This window comes from Hemiscyllium ocellatum, chromosome 6 (assembly GCF_020745735.1).
Source record: "Hemiscyllium ocellatum isolate sHemOce1 chromosome 6, sHemOce1.pat.X.cur, whole genome shotgun sequence".
Lineage (NCBI taxonomy): Eukaryota > Metazoa > Chordata > Chondrichthyes > Orectolobiformes > Hemiscylliidae > Hemiscyllium > Hemiscyllium ocellatum.
This window is the reverse complement of record NC_083406.1, coordinates 90859547-90876493: the sequence shown is the minus strand read 5'-3', so window position 1 is coordinate 90876493 and position 16947 is coordinate 90859547. Positions and strand designations below refer to the sequence as shown.

At 39.9% G+C, this 16947-nt stretch overlaps 1 protein-coding gene across 8 annotated transcripts in view; it reads right to left on the bottom strand.

The window, feature by feature from the left end:
* LOC132816485 (protein furry homolog) overlaps positions 1 to 16947 on the bottom strand; it is a 397881-nt gene that overhangs the window by 153508 nt on the left and 227426 nt on the right. For all 8 annotated transcript variants that reach the window (XM_060826132.1, XM_060826128.1, XM_060826135.1 and 5 more), the window contains exons 18-21: positions 13507 to 13762; positions 3500 to 3655; positions 2613 to 2699; positions 1002 to 1261 (exon numbers count right to left, since the gene is read on the bottom strand). In XM_060826132.1, the coding sequence (XP_060682115.1) occupies positions 1002 to 1261; positions 2613 to 2699; positions 3500 to 3655; positions 13507 to 13762 (759 nt within the window). The remainder of the gene's footprint in view (positions 1 to 1001; positions 1262 to 2612; positions 2700 to 3499; positions 3656 to 13506; positions 13763 to 16947) is intronic.

The following is a 16947-nucleotide window of genomic DNA, read 5'->3' as shown; positions in this document are numbered from 1 at the left end:
GCATTATATTCAATAAGTTGAAATACTGCACATTTATCAATTCCTATATTGGCCGATGAACTTTCAAAATGAAACACATTTAAAAATATGAGAAATACACTAACTTTTTTTACTTACCTACCACTAGCCTCATCTCCCGTTCCTTAACTCTGCCCTGCTTGCCTCTCTCTCTTTCACTGCTCCCAGCTCTATCCAATTCATTTTGTGTTTCTCTGGCTATTTCTGCTGCTCCATGACTCTCTTCCTTTCATCCCCTATTTGCCAACCCTCTCTCAGTCCACAACTTTCACTTGCTGACTCTCTTTTGCTCTCATCTCTTTCTCCCATCTGCCTGCCTCATTTCTCATTGCTTCCTTCTCTCATTCCTTCACACACACAACCTCTCCCTCACTAGTCACTTCTACCATTTGCCACTTCTACTGCTTCCCTTTCACAAATTCTCCCTGTCAGCAAGAGTAGAGAGATAAAGGCAGCAAAGGAACAAAAGAGGCTTTCAACTGGAGAGTCAGGAAAGGAAGTGGCATGTGAGAGAGTTGAAAGCTAGAGTGAGCTGCTGAGAAGCACTGCACTGGTGAGTGGTAGAGGCAGCTCCAAGACTGCACCAATCAGGTCACGGAATGCTGCACTGTCCTAACACAAACATTCTGCCAGAACAAAAATCCCAAGACCATGTTAGTGTACCAGCCCAGTTACATCTACAAGTTATGTGTGAATACTCCTCATTTGCCTGATGAATGCAGCTCCAACAACACTCCAGAAACTTGATAGCATCCATGACAAAATGGCCCACTTAATTGGCACCATATCCACAAACATTCACTCCCTCCACCAGCGATGCACAGTAACATTATACTAAGAGGCTCAATCAGATTTGATTTGTTCCAAATTACATAGTGACAATTTTAAATATAGCACTAGAGAGAAGGTTTCACAACAGAATAATTGTTTGCGTGGTTTCACACAGCTTTAAAAACTAAACCAGTATATTCAATATTGCTTACTTAGGATCAATGTGTGGCATCAACAGCTGCAATCTGGTAAAGGCATATGGCCAAGCGTAACTAAGTGCAGTAGGGCAGTGCTTTAGAAGATTCTCCAGTCTGAGGAAGCTGAAGAGGCACAGAACCCAAGGATCTTTCACTGACTGTGCAAATATCCAGACATGAGAAGGACTCTTTACATCATAATGGCTATTAACCAAAATTGCATTCCATTCTACCAGCCACTGTAAATCTCCATTGTGTCCAAAGGCTAAGGCAGTCTGTACAAAATAAAAAATAACAATTATCCAAAGTCATTGTTAAAGTCGCTTTGCATTCAGCAAAATATTTATTTCAGAAGTGGACATTGCCTTGAAGTGGAGCAGGGCTAGTTGCAAATGAATCTTAAACACGATCACCTGGCATAATCTTTTTTTTTTAAAAATGGAGTGACAAGCCCACTCTCTGGCTTCCCTCCCTCTGAAGAGTTATTTTTTGTTCCAAGGTCAATAATTTTGGGGACTATACTTCACTGAGTCTTCTACTTTAGATAAGATAATTAAGATAATTAAATGTTATTTCTGTTTAAAAACTAAACAGTAATGAGATCTCCAGGCTTATTATATAACCTGTATTCATACATTACTGTTAGCACAGAAAAATAGTACTTCATAGAGACATAATCCAAAAAAGGATAAAGAGAGATTAGCGAGAGTGACCAAAAACTTGGTCAAAAGGCTAGGTTTTAAGAACAGTCTGAGAAGGACATGAGCGAAGCAGAGATGTGCTGAGAGATCAGCCAGCACAGCAGTAAATGGGTGAGCTGAATTTTATGTTAAAGCAACTGAGGGTGAAAGTGCAGGAAAGAAGTAATGAATGAGACAATTGATTGTGGAATAAACAAACAATTTATCTGTGAAGCACATGGTACAGTGTGGAATTACTATTAATAATTTATGCTTAATAGTACCCAAAATAGATTTTTCGTATAAAAAAAGCAGTTGAAACTTCAGAAACATCTCGATGTATCATCAGAATCAATTCTAAGATTGCAAAAGGTGTACTACTGGAAAATGAAAGCTGAAATTGTAATGAGAAGGTTGGTGATACTGTCTTTACTGGGTGTGTAGTATTATTCCCTCAGTCTCCTGAGTTAATTTGATATGATCTGGATTTTATCCATAATCTTCATATTAGAGATTGACATGAAAATTTTAAAACTGCCATTTTGAGCCTCTAATGCTTCTACTTCAATTATTTCTGAAAAGATTTGTTTGATTTTTAACAATCCACTAAACTTTGCACATAAAAGTTTTATGTCAATCTCTTGCTGCGAAAGTGGTGACTTCCTATTACCTATTTTACTCTTCTTAATTAGTCATTAATATTAGTCAACTTAATTTGATTATTCTACATAACTGCCAGTCCTCATTGCTTTATGACTCCTTGAGGAATGTTTTCCATTGCAGGTCCTGCATTGGCACGGACAGTAAGTGGATTGTGTGCCCTGCCAAATTGCAACTTAAAACCAACCCAGTACTATCTGACTTCAAGTAATGTCTGAAGATTTTATGCTTTGGAAAGCACCTATTGAATCTTAGATTCACCACAAAGTAGTTTATTTGTACTTACTGAATCTGAAGCTGCCACATGAATAAAACTCTCCAGAATTGATGAACTCAATTGATCCATAACTTCAATCATTGGTCTATCATCATCCTATTGTTGAAAGAATAATTATATCAGTGGATATATGCATATTGAACCATGCCATATCCAGGGACAAATGTTTTTTTTAAAATTCTGAATATATTTTACTTTACATAAAAATGTGCTTTCTTCCTTTTTCTGATCATTCATTTGGAGCTGCCATGGTAATGTTAGTGCAAATCCTACAGTTGACGTTGGGCAGTGGTGAGGGTGGAGAGAGAGAGAGAGAGAGAGAGAGAGAGAGAGAGAGAGAGAGAGAGAATGCAGGTCGTTGATATTCCTTGAGCTTGTTCCACCAAAACTGGGATGAACTGGACCTTCTTACCATTGGGTAGACAATCTAATGTGGATTAGGAATGACAGAATGGGTTAAAGGAACCAGTCTCATACTAATGATGGAAGTTCCTAGGCATCTGACAAATGGTGAGATCAGAAACTTCTGCATGTATCTTGCTTTTTTATTCAGTGACCAGTTCTGAGCTTTACTGCTATTCATAATAAAAGGAAATGATTCACTTTTAGCATATGTTCCTTGTACAGTTAAATTGCAGAACATTCAGAACATGGGAATAAACCCAGTGGAACGAGGTTCATATTTCAACTACAAATTTCAACCCCCTTCCCAACTTGGGTCTTTTGCACCTCCCTCTCAATTGCAGGAATGTTGGAGCCATCACGTTTGTAAATTACCAATTCTGAATTACATCTAACCATGTAGATGCAGAAGTGTACAATAGTCTTGATTATCATATATTCATAATGTCTAAAATGTAGTTTTTAATTACAGAGGGGGAAAAGAGACTCCATACCTCAGATTGTCCTAAAGCAGAAAACAAAGCACGAACTTCCTTCAGGATAGAAACAGCCAACTTTCGTGTTGCAATCTGACAGCTACAAAGTAAAACAAGGGCAAATCCTTCCACAGCATGTAGCACATTTGAATGAGGACTCCTTTCCTGTTGGAGCTAATGGTAATAATTAGAAAGCATTTCAAAATTACATAAGATGCTCTGAGAACAGTACTTTTATGACGTTTAAATTATTTCATACTGTCATGGAATATATAATTTACATTTACTAAAATTAGATGTGTGATTAAAATATACTGATAACAGATCTTGAGATTGACTACATTGTTTGAAAAGTTAAAATGATCTTGGAGCTTTGAAATAACTTCACTGTATCTAATATTTTTCACAATACTTCTATGTTGAAAACAAAAGGGACTGTCATAGAGAATACGAACGGGATGTTGGAATGGTCTGAAATTTGGCAGATGCAATTTAATATGAACAATTGTGAAGTGGTACAGTGAGCCTGATGTTGGTGGTGGGCAAGTTGTTGGAGGGAATCCTAAGGGACAGGATGTACATGTATTTAGAAAGGAAAGGACTGATTAGGGATAGCCAACATGGCTTTGTGCGTGGGAAATCATGTCTCACAAACTTGACTGAAATTTTTGAGGAAGTAACAAAGAGGATTGATGAAGGCAGAGCGCTAGATGTGATCTATATGGACTTCAGCAAGGCGTTCAACAAGGTTCCCCATGGGAGACTGATTAGCAAGGTTAGATCTCACGGAATACAGGGAGAACTAGCCATTTGGATACAGAACTGGCTCAAAGGTAGAAGACAGAGGGTAGTGGTGGAGGATTGTTTTTCAAACTGGAGGCCTGTGACCAGTGGAGTGCCACAAGGATCGGTGCTAGGTCCTCTACTTTTTGCCATTTACATAAATGATTTGGATGCGAGCATAAGAGGTACAGTTAGTAAGTTTGCAGATGACACAAAAATTGGAGATGTAGTGGACAGCGAAGAGGGTTACCTCAGATTACAACTGGATCTTGACCAGATGGGCCAATGGGCTGAGAAGTGGCAGATGGAGTTTAATTCAGATAAATGTGAGGTGCTGCATTTTGGGAAAGCAAATCTTAGCAGGACTTATAGACTTAATGGTAAGTTCCTAGGGAGTGTTGCTGAACAAAAAGACCTTGGAATGCAGGTTCATAGCTCCATGAAAGTGGAGTTGCAGATAGATAGGATAATGAAGAACGCATTTGGTATGCTTTCCTTTATTGGTCAGAGCATTGAGTACAAGAATTGGGACGTCATGTTGCGGCTGTACAGGATATTGGTTAGGCCACTGTTGGAATATTGCGTGCAGTTCTGATCTCCTTCCTATCAGGAAGGTGTTGTGAAACTTGAAAGGGTTCAGAAAAGATTTACAAGGATGTTGCCAGGGTTGGAGGATTTGAGCTATAGGGAGAGGCTGAACAGGCTAGTGCTGTTTTCCCTGCAGCGCGGAGGCTGAGGGGTGACCTTAATGAGGTTTACAAAATTATGAGGGGCATGGATTGGATAAATACACAAAGCCTTTTCCCTGGTGTCGCGGAGTCCAGAACTAGAGGGCACAGAATTAGGGTGAGAGGGGAAAGATATAAAAGAGACCTAAGGGGCAACGTTTTCATGCAGAGGGTGGTACGTGTATGGAATGAGCTGCCAGAGGATTTAAGAGGCATTTTGATGGGTATATTATTAGGAAGAGTTTAGAGGGATATGGGCCAGGCGCTGGCAGGTGGGACTAGATTGGTTGGGATATCTGGTCGGCATGGACAGGTTGGACGAAGGGTCTGTTTTTGTGCTGTACATCTCTATGAATCTGTGACTCTACGATAAAGGATACAATTCTAATTCTAAAATTACAGGAGGAGCAGAGGGACCTGATGGTGTGTAGGGTGCGCAAATTCTGAAAGTTAATGAGGTACACAGAATCCTGGGCTTCATACATACAGACATAGAAATAAAGAAAAACTTGCATGTATTCATGACCTCCAGATGCTTCAAAGCATTTTAAACCAATTAATTGCTTTCTGAATAGAATGTACACAGTCAATTTGCACTCAGCAAACTCCCACAAACAGCAGGATGACAATGACCAAGTAATTTGTTTTGATATATTCATTGAGCAGTATGTGTATGAACAGAGGAATTAATATCTAAAGTATGTCATTTGAGTGTGCTCTGCTATTCAATAAGGTCATGGCAGCTCTGATTATAGTCTCAACTCCACTTTCCTGCCTATTCCCAATACCTTTTGACTCCTTTTCTAGTTCCACAGACTTTCAATTCTCTGCAGGAAATAAAATTCTCACCTCCAACTTAAATGAGAAACTCAATTTTCCATTTAAAAATGTGTCCTCTATTTCTAGTCTCTCCCACAAGGGCAAATATTCTTTCAGCATCTACATTGTGAAGTTCCCTTAAGAACTTAGAAGTTTGACAAGACTAGCACTCACTACAGTCCAACCGGTGTAATCTTTCTTCATCAGGCAGCCCTACAGTCCATAAAACAGTCAAATGAATCTTTGATGAACCGTTCCTAATACATGCAATTATGCCCTTTCTTAAAGGAGAACTAAACTGTACACATTACTCAAAATATGATCTAATGCTCTGTTAATTTCACTGGCAATCAATGACAACATTTGATTTCCTAACAATGTGCTGTACCAGACACTAACCTTTTGTGATTTTTTTCCTCTGAAGCATCAAGTTCTGCAATTTCTCTCAATTTAAGCAATATTTTACTTTTTATTATTTCAGTCAAAGTGGACAAATTCACATTACCCAATATCATGACTCCAGTTGCCTAACTTTTGTCCACTAATCAAATCTATCTATGTCCCTTTGAATACTCATTATAAGCTCTTCATAATTTACTTTCCTATCTTTGTGTCATTAGCTAATATAATAACTTAACATTTGGTCCTTTTGTTGAGATAAATTTTGGACATCATCATCATTGGTGGTTCCTCGCCAAGAAGGATGTCTCTCTTCCACTCTGAGGAAAAGTCCATTGGTGGCTGTACAGACTAATGCAGCTTCTGCAGGCTCTATTACACCTGGGGCAGCAGATGGTCATGGGAAGGGGTGGGTCAGACACTGGTATAGCAGCACAATCCTTATGTTGGTTTCGCCTGGCATCTGCTTCTTTCCAATGGCACGTCTTGAGGTGCTTGATACCTACCCAGATGCTCCTCCTCCACTTTGGACAGTCTTGGGCCAGTGATTCCCAGGTATCTGTAGGAATACTACACTTCGCCAGTGAGGCCTTGAGGGTATCACTGATGCACTTCCTCCGTCCAGCTGGGGTTCACCTGTTATTTCAAAGCTGGGAGTAGAACATCTGCTTGGGGAGTCACATGTCAGTGATGCAGACGACCTGCCCAGCCCATCAAAACCAAAGGTGGGCAGTGTCACGATGATGGGGATGTTGGCCTGGTCAAGGACATTGGTGTTGGTGAATCTTTCTTCCCAGTGGATTTGCAGGATCTTGCACAGGCAGTGATGGTACTGCTTCAGCACCTTGAGGTGTCTGCTGTAGACAGTCCATGTCTCAGAGCCATACAGGAAGGTGGAAACCACCACAGCTTTGTAAACCATGAGAATGGTGTCAGATTTGATGCTGTCCTGGAACACCCTTTTCCTCAGGTGGCCGAAGGCTGCAGTAACACCCTGGATGTGGTGTGTAACTCTTTATCAATAGATGCTTTGGTTGACAGGACACTGCAGGGATAGTGGAAGTGGCCAACGTTCTCAAAGACCTCCCTGTGGACCTTGATGATCAAGGGTCTGATCCAGAATGCTGGGCCAGGTTGATGGAAAACTTGCATCTTGCAGGTGGCCCAGGTGAGACCTGTACTCTTACATGCCTCCGTAAAAGTGCTGACGATGGTCTGGAGTACATCCTCTGAGATTGCATATTCTGCATACTACAGCTTGATGACATTTGTTGGGATGACTTTGGTTTTGGCTTAAAAGGTGGGGGAGAATGAATAATTTTCCATAGCATTTGTAATTTATCTTCACTTTAGCTGGGAGCTTGTCAGTGGTGAATTGAAGCATTGCAGTGAGGTATATCAAGAACAGTGCTGAGGTGATGACACAGCACAGCTCGACACCGTGCCAAACAGGGAATGGGTCGGTGGTGGAGCCATTTGTCATTACCACGATTTCCATGTTATTGTAAAGCAGGCGAAGGATGGTGACAAACTTCATGTTGCAAACAAAGCAGAGAAGGATGTTGCATAATACTACGTGACTGACAGTGTCAAAGGCCTTTCCAAGGTTGAAGAAGGCCTTGTACAAGGGTAGGTTCCTTTCTCTGCATTTCTCCTGCAGCTGTGAAGCAGTGAAAATCATGTCTGTGTGCCCCTCTGTGGCCGAAAGCCACACTGCGATTGTGGGAGGAACTTTTCAGCAGCAGGGTGGAGATGGATGTAGTTACCACAGTTTCAGCTGTTCCCTTTTTTGAAAATGCCCATGAATGTGGTATCTCTGAGGGCTCCAGGCATACTCTCCTCCTACCAGATAAGGCGACAAGGGCAGGTAGCTGCAGCAGGGGCTCTTTTTCTCTGCATTTCAATGCTTCAGTGGGAATACCATCTGCAACAGCAGCCTTGTCGTTCTTAAGCTGGCGGACGGCCTTCTATACTTTGTTCAGGATAGTGGGGATAGCTCACCTGATTTTCTACAAGTGGTATTATACACACGACTAGGTAGATGGGACCTAGATTTAATGTTTCATCCAAAAACACAGTACTTTCAAATCTGTGGAGCATTCTCACTGGTTCATTGAAGTTTCAGTCTTGACGTTTTTGCTGAAAGAATTCCTGGAGTGAGATTTTTACGCAGAACTTTGTGGTTCAGGGATCAGGGTGCCACAAACTGAATCATGGGATAACACTGAATATTAAAGTAAGGAAGACACAGTGGAATTTTATAAAACACTGTTTCAGCCTCAAGTAGCGAACTGTGCTGAACATTTCACAACACAGTTTAGGAAGGAAGCAAAGGCAATAGAGGTGGTGAAGAAAATTTTCCTTAAATAATTCCAAGTATAAGAGACTTCAGTTACATGAATAGATTGGAGAAGCTGGGATTTTCTCCTTAAAGGAAAAATTAAGACCATAAGACACAGAAGCTAAACTAGGCCATTCACCCCATTAATTCTTCTTCTCTATTCAATAAAATCATGGCTGATCTGATAATCCTCAACCCCACCTTCTGACTTACCACAACCCTTGATTTTCATGATTAAAAAACTTTCTACCTCAGCCCTGAATATAGTTAACAACCAAACTTTTACAGCCCTCTGTGGGAAAAGAATTCCACAGATTCACTACCCTGCGAAAGTAACAAATGTTTTCCCATTTCTGTCTTAAGTGGGTGACTCTGAACTTATGTCCTTTGGTCCTAGACTCCCCACAAAGAAAAACAATGTCTCCACATCTACAATGTCAAACACTCTAAACACCTCATATGTTTCAATGAGGTCTCCTCTCATTCTTCTAAATTCCAATGTATACAAGCCCAGCCTACTCAACCTCTCCTCCTAAGAAAATACCTCATATTTGAAATCAACAAAGTGAGCCTTCTCCAATACCAGTATATCTTTCCTTTGAAGGAGTTATTAATATATATCATAAATAATTATGGACCCAGTACTGATCCCTGTGACATTTTATTCATTGCCGGTTGCCATCCTGAAAATGTCCCTTTATCCCATTATCTATTCATTAGCCAATCCTCTATTTGTGTTAATATATTACCCTCAATATATTGGGCTCTTACTAAGTAGCCTTGTGTGCCAGACCTTATTTAATGCCTTTTGTAATATGTATGGATTTCCACTTACTGGTTATTCTTTATCTATCCTGCTTGTTACGTCAAAGAACTGTAATAAACTTGATTTGGAGATGATGGTGTTGGACTGGGGTGTACAAAATTAAAAATCACACAGCACCAGGTTCTAGTCCAACCATCTGGACAACCATCTGATGAAGGAGCAGCGCTCCGAAAGCTAGTGCTTCCAAATAAACCTGTTGTATGATTTTTTTTAACTTTGTAATAAACTTGTCAGGCATGATGTCCCCTTTTGAACCCATCTTGACTTTATTTGAATATATGATATAATTCCAAACGGTCTACTATTATAATAAACTCCAATGTTTTTCCAACAATAGCTGTTAAGCTAACTGGTCTATAGTCACCTTTTTTTGTTTTCTTCCCCTATTTAACAAGCGAGCTCCACTGGCAGCTTTCCAATCCTCTGGGATTTTTCCAGAAGCCAAGGATTCTTGGAAAATTACTATCGGTGCATCCACTACCTCAGCAGCTACATTCTTTAAAATCCTAGGATGCAACCCATCAGGTCCAGGGAAAGTTCTTTAGCTTTCCTAATTCTTTATACTCTTGTGATAGTTTTGGTTTATTTCCTCACCATCTTTAAACCCTTGATTGTTAAATATTTTTGGAATGTTGTTAATCATGATGATTCATCAAAGTATTTATTCAAACCTACTACCATTTTCTGATTATTTATTATTATTTACCCAGCTTAATGTCTAACAGGCCAATGCTCACTGTTGCTTTGCTCTTCCTGTTACATGTTTAAAGAATCTGTTACTGTCCAATTTTATGTTTCTTGCTAGTTTGTGCTCATAATTTATTTTCTCACTCCTCAGATTGATTGTAGATTTGACAGAAGCGTTCAAAATCATGTGGCATACTTGTGACAGCCCATTGGTGAAGGAAGGAACTAAAGCGAACTTTTATTTAAAGCAAATATATTTACAGTATTGGGCATAATGGGAATTTATCACATGCATTCGTATCAGTATGTGCTCTAGTAGCCATCTGATCAAAGCCTTGCACTTCTACGTGCTTAGCTTCAGTATAAGCATTGCGTTATACATATCACGAGGTGTCAGCATAGGGTAGATATAAAGAAACAAGTCGCCGTTGGAAATAGGATCAAATACCAGAGGACACTGATTGGCTAACAAACCAAAGGCAATATGAGGAAAAACACTATTCAATGAGCTAGTTAGAATCTGGAATGCATTGCTTGAGAGTATGGGAGAAGTAAATTCAATGGTGGCTTTGAAAAGGAAACTCGATAATTACCTGAAGAGAAAGAAAAGTTTCAAGGCCTAAGCAGAAAGTAAAACAATTTAAACTTGGAAATGATGGTACTGAACTAGAATTGCATTTCAGGTGTACATGACAAGTTCAGACCAAGACCATCCTTTCAGAGTTTTACTCACTTTTTTAAACTGCTTTCTTCCATATGAGAAATAAGGTTTACAGAGTTGCTCTTACTTAGAGCTATCTAGAACAAGATGGGCTGCATGGCTTCATTCTCATGTGCTGTAACCAAACCGTGATTCCATGATGAATGTGCACATTGTGAACTTTATAAGGGTATAATTATTGGAGATTTTTTTCTGTTCCCACATCAGCATGCTTAAGCAGTGCACTGCACTAATTGGAGCTAAATTTAACCTCGAACAATAACATACTCTAGCTAATTAGCATTCTTTGGCCTTGTGCCAGGCACACAAATGCCTCTGTAAATGACAGTGTACCTCAGATCTTGGAAGGAAATTTGAGCTCTGCTGCAGGCTTAAATGTAATACTGTCTGCCAATTTTGGAGCCTTCTGCTTGCTGTGTTAAAGTTAGATGATCTGCAGCCTGAGTATTTGCCCTTGCTAGTCTTTGAAACAAACATTGAGTTCTTAAAAGATGTGAATTTGCAGGCAGCACTTTATGAGATCCCCAAATCTAAGCAGTATTTGAAAGGCCCAACTTCAGTGGCTGTACTATTGTTTGGAACAATTCCAAGCAAAGGCCCAAGAAAAGAAAAATGTTGACTTATAGTAACAGTTTGATTTGCTCAGCACCTTTAATGCAAAAATGTGTCAAGATATCTTGCAAATGTGGATGGAAAGATATTGTTCGAAAGCTAAACACTAGCCTTTAGAAGGGTTGCTTGACTTTAAGGAGAATTTTGATGAGGTGAAGAAGAATGTATATGGTCTAAAAAGGGTATTTTGGAAAGGTCTAAGTGGCTGAAAAAACAGTTACCATTTCTCAGATAAGAAGGAGAATATTATACAAAAGAACTTTAGGGTTGATTTTATAGATCTTGCAAGAGCAAGAAGTGGGCACACAATGTGTCTATATTGACTAAACTGTTAAATTTTGGTTTCCTGCTGGGGTATTGAGTCAATGATATGTTTATGGCTCGTTGGGCCTCATGTTGACTTGTGGTAGGTTTGTACTTGTATTATGTTTGCACACTGTGAATACTCATTGACATGAAACATTTTAAAATGAGGTCCTACATTCAAAGTAAGGAGATCTTGGGGTGTGGTAGTAGCATTCCTACTTCTGGGACAGAAGTTCCAGGTTTGAGCCCTCCCCAATACTTGTTGGCCACAGATGGTATGTTTGCAACATGGTCAAACAGGTTGAACGTCAGGCTGGCCCTTCCAATAACCCTGATGGCAGATGGTAAGAATGAAGTGTCCTTTGATCAGTCATCCTGCAGAAGGCAACGGCAATCCACTGCATAATCCATGCCTCGAAGCATGGACCCATTCAGTAAATGTTGATAGCCCAAAGTTTGGAAATGTGGGCAGAAGAAAAGAGACTTTCAAGATACGCAGCATGAGAATCTCGTTGCACCTGAATCAAATTTTTTGAAAGGTAGCATCCACTGGTAGACTCTATGTAGCTGTGTCTGGGGTCAGGATTTTCATTGTTGAAAGCTACAGAAAATGGGAAGGGACCAAGCGAATGCAGTATGTATGAAGACTTGGAATTAGAAGGGTCGGTCAGTAGCAAAGGGGGTAAGAAAGTGTAGAGTGAGATTAGGGGATGGAAGTTGGAACAAAGATGATTTGTGTTGGATTTTTTCAAGCTCAAAATGGTATAGAGTGGATGAGAATAGCCATCTTTCTGACCCAAGTAGAAGAGTCTTGTTGAGTAAACAAATGAAATTTGGAGAATTCCTGCAACTATTGCCAATCTACATGAATGAAGTTTACATTACCACAGTGGCTCTTAGGAGCACAATACCCTCAGTTCTGTATCCTACTATCTTCTTTATTCTGACAAAGTCTTCATGATGTCATTACAGTGAGTCCTGTTTACTGTATACAATCAGGTATTCTCTCTTTCAGACTCACGTGCAACCTAAGGGAGGGTAGAGGATGGAGTCACGTTGGGGGCATTCAGGTTTGAATTCAGCAGGTATGTCATTCTGAATTCATATGCAAAGTGATCAGGGCAGCCAATCAAGATAGAAAAAGATGGACTTAAAGTTCTTCACCCTCCCTCAAAATAATTACTTTGTCGGGTGTTGTCAGAAATGGGCACTAAATTGGCATAAGGATTACAAGGTTGGTAGAAGGGCATGTATTGGCATGGTGGGACATTAAAGAGGATGTGAGAGAACATCGAATGTGGAGCATGGGGCTTTATGTCTACTTACCAGGAACACCTTTAAGTAAGTCAATGTAAAAGTCAGTGTAACCAAAGGACAAACTTCCAATTTTCAGTGTTTTCATTTCCCAGGAGGCTATCAGCAAAATCTCCTTCAGGGTATCTTACACAAGGTTTTAAGTTATTTGTTTCATGGTAAATCAGTTCCTGGAGATTATCTAATGCCATTATGATTCTCACCAGCAACGAACACTAAAAATCTGGGCCATTAAGTATTATTTTAGGCAAATAAGAATTTTCAATTGTACACAAATAGAATGACCAATTAAACAACGGTTCATTCTTTGAATTTATATTCAACATTTTACCGTTCTGTTACTTCACAAATCTTTATTCTTTGTCATATAATGGAAACATTTTTAATGACTAAATGCTTTCAAAAGTTTTAAAAATGTGAATATATAAATGATGTGATCATCATTATTTCAAATAAAGCTTCATAGTCAACTGATAAATGAAACCATACCTCCGAAGTCCTTAATTTGGTTTGATCTTGGCCTTTGCTTTGAGTCTGAATTGCAAGTTTCCACTGAGTGAGCAAATGTACCAATAATTTTAAGGAGCTATCAAGAAGATTCTGTTGAGTGTCATTCACCTCACGAAGCAGAAAGTTAGTGAAACCAAATAACACATCTTCCCTCCAGTCAGCAAAATCAAGAAGAAGACTCTGAAGAGAGTTTTGTGCAATGTGGCGAAGTTCATCATCCATGTGGATGGTTAGCCTAGAGTTGGAAAATTTTGAAAATTATTAAAATGAGTAGGTTGTCCAATAGTAGGGCATAAAATTATCCTCAGGATATTAACTTCCACTTAACATTCTGTTGAATCTTTCTTTCTGTTTTAGTGTACATCTTGAAATCCATCACTTTAGCCAGAACACTTAGATTAGATTTAGATTACTTACAGTGTGGAAACAGGCCCTTCGGCCCAACAAGTCCACACCGACCCGCCGAAGCGCAACCCACCCATACCCATACATTTACCCCCTACCTAACACTACGGGCAATTTAGCATGGCCAATTCACCTGAACCGCACATCTTTGTGACTGTGGGAGGAAACCGGAGCACCCGGAGGAAACCCATGCAGACACGGGGAGAATGTGCAAACTCCACACAGACAGTCGCCCGAGGCCGGAATTGAACCCGGGTCCCTGGTGCTGTGAGGCAGCAGTGCTAACCACTGTGCCACCGTGCCGCCCCTTCTGGAAGTTTGCAAAAGGAAAAGCACAAAACAATCAGAAAAGACCCATAAAATAATGTTTATCAAATAAGGTATGAAGTATTACAAATGCATAAAGAGCTAATCTATGCTGCTTTGAAATAAAATGAGCAGGTACAATTTTCGGATAAGTAACTATACTTAATAATTATTTAATATTAATCCAATATAGCCCCTACATTCTGATGTAGGAAAATAACCTACCACTGAGCACAGGATACAGATAACATGGCAGACATTGTACATGCCTCAAATTTGGTGCATCCAACTGAAAGATGTGGAGGGTATTGAACAAGTGTTTAACTCGAAGGAAAGTTTATTCATTAGGATTATTGTGATTAAATTCCCTGTTTATAGAAATGTACACTACTCAAAGTAACTTTGTTTGCTTGAATAGCTTAATATAGTTAATCCAAACTGATTTGTTAACCTGCTAAAATTCTAACATAAAGATAAGTAACAAGAAATGTTTAAAGCTATTAGGAAAGGCCAAAGTAACAAAACACAGCAAGATTTAGCTGTGGAAATCTGATGATTGATTATCATTATGCATACAAACAATTGACAATTCCAATGTATTTAGTTACCTGTAAATACTGGGGAAGGGGTGATGTAGTGGTAATCTACAACACCAGACTAATGTTCTGGGGACATGATACAAACACCACCATGGCAGATAGGGTTCAAATCCTAACCCTATTGCAGATGTTAAAACTAGTTCAATGGTGACCACAGTTAACTATCATTAAAATCCCATCTGATTCACTTCGTTTTGGGAAAGATCTGCCATCCTTAGCTGGTCTAACTCACAGCAATGTAACTGATTCTAAAGTGCTCTCTGAAATGACATAATGAGTTACTCATTTGTATCAAAGCTACAACTAAACCCAAGGAAAAGAATGAAATCAAATCTACAACCAGTATCAGCCTAGACAACAGCAAACCGAGTCCTGTTAACTCTTCCAAGTCTTCCTTAATAATATCTGGCATTGTGCCGTTATTGAAAGATCGTCCTGTGAACTTGTCAAAGAATAATCTATCATAATCATACTCATGACACCGTACTCTACAGTCAATATCAAAGACACCATGATCACAATCCCCTATGTAGATCTTATCTCACCAGAGGTAATGGCATAGTGGTATACAGTTTCAAGGGAGTTGACCTGGGAGTTTTCAACATTCACTCTGAACCTATGAAGTCTCTCGCTATCAGATCGAACATTCACAAGGAAATCTCTGGCTGATTACTCCTGCCCCATGCTCAGCTAATGAATCAGTTCTCCTCTATGTTGAATACCAGTCAAGAATGCACTAAGGAATTCCATACCCAACAATGATTTGAAAGCATCGTTATTGACTGAGCTGGCTGAGTTCAAAGGATAGAGGTACTATACTGGGTCCATGGCAAATAATAAAGGAGCAAACAACAGGGGAAAAAAATTACTTGACCTGCTCCGCACAAATCAACATCCTTGAAACATTTTGAGTACGCCAACTAGTGTACTGATGCATTGATTTCTGATTTATTGTGTAAATACCATAGATGGATCCAGGGAGTCTGTGCACCAAGGTAAAAAAAGGGTATTACTCACAATCTATTTGTCACAGATGCATAGGTCCATGACAGTACTAGCAGGATTGACCACTGCATGGTCTTTGTGGAGATGAAGTCCCATCTTCACATTGAAGAAGCCTCCATCGTGTTGTAAGGTCATTCCACTGGTCTGAATGGGACAGACCTTGGATAGATCTTGTTTCTCAAAGCTGGCATCCATGAAATGCAATAAGCCATCAGCAGCAGTGAATTGTACTCAACATAATCTGTAGCCTCTTGACTCAGCATATCCTTCATATAAGGATTACCATCAAGCCAGGAGGTTAACCCCGGTTCAATGAACAATGAGGGAGGGCATATCCTGAGCCGCAGCAGGCTTATCTAAATATCAGGTGACAACCTGGTGAAGCTACAACACAGCATGGCAAACAGGGCAAACAGCATGCAAAAGACAGGGCGAAGTGGTCAAACAACAGAGCAAATCTAAGCTCTGAAGTTTGGCCACAATGTGAATGATGTTGAACAACTAAACAACTAACAGGAGGAAGAGACTTAATAAATATCCCCATGCTCAATGACGGAGCTCAGCAGATCATTTTAAAGGACAAGGAGCTGAAGCATTGGTATTCATCAACAACCAGAGATGTCACGTAGATGACCCATATTGACCTCATCCCCAACATCACAGATGCCAGTCTTTAATCAAATCAAAGCACTCGATTCCGGCTTCAGGTGATTGCATGTGTGGACTGTGAACATTCTCCCCGTGTCTGCGTGGGTTTCCTCTGGATGCTCTGGTTTCCTCCCACAGTCGAAAATGTGCAGGTCAGGTGAATTGACCATGCTAAATTGCCCGTAGTGTTAGGTGCACTAGTCAGAGGGAAATGGGTCTGGTTGGGTTACTCTTCAGAGGGTCAGTGTGGACTTGTTGGTCCGAAAGGATAGTTTCCACACTGTAGGGAATCTAATCTAAGCTAATCACTCCACATGATATCAAGAAATATTTGAAGGCATTGGATGTTGCAAAAACAATGGGCCCTGAAGGCATGCTCCAAAGCTTGCTGCATCCCTAGCCAAACTGTTCCTGCATACCTACAATACTGGCATCCACACAACATTGTGCAAAATTG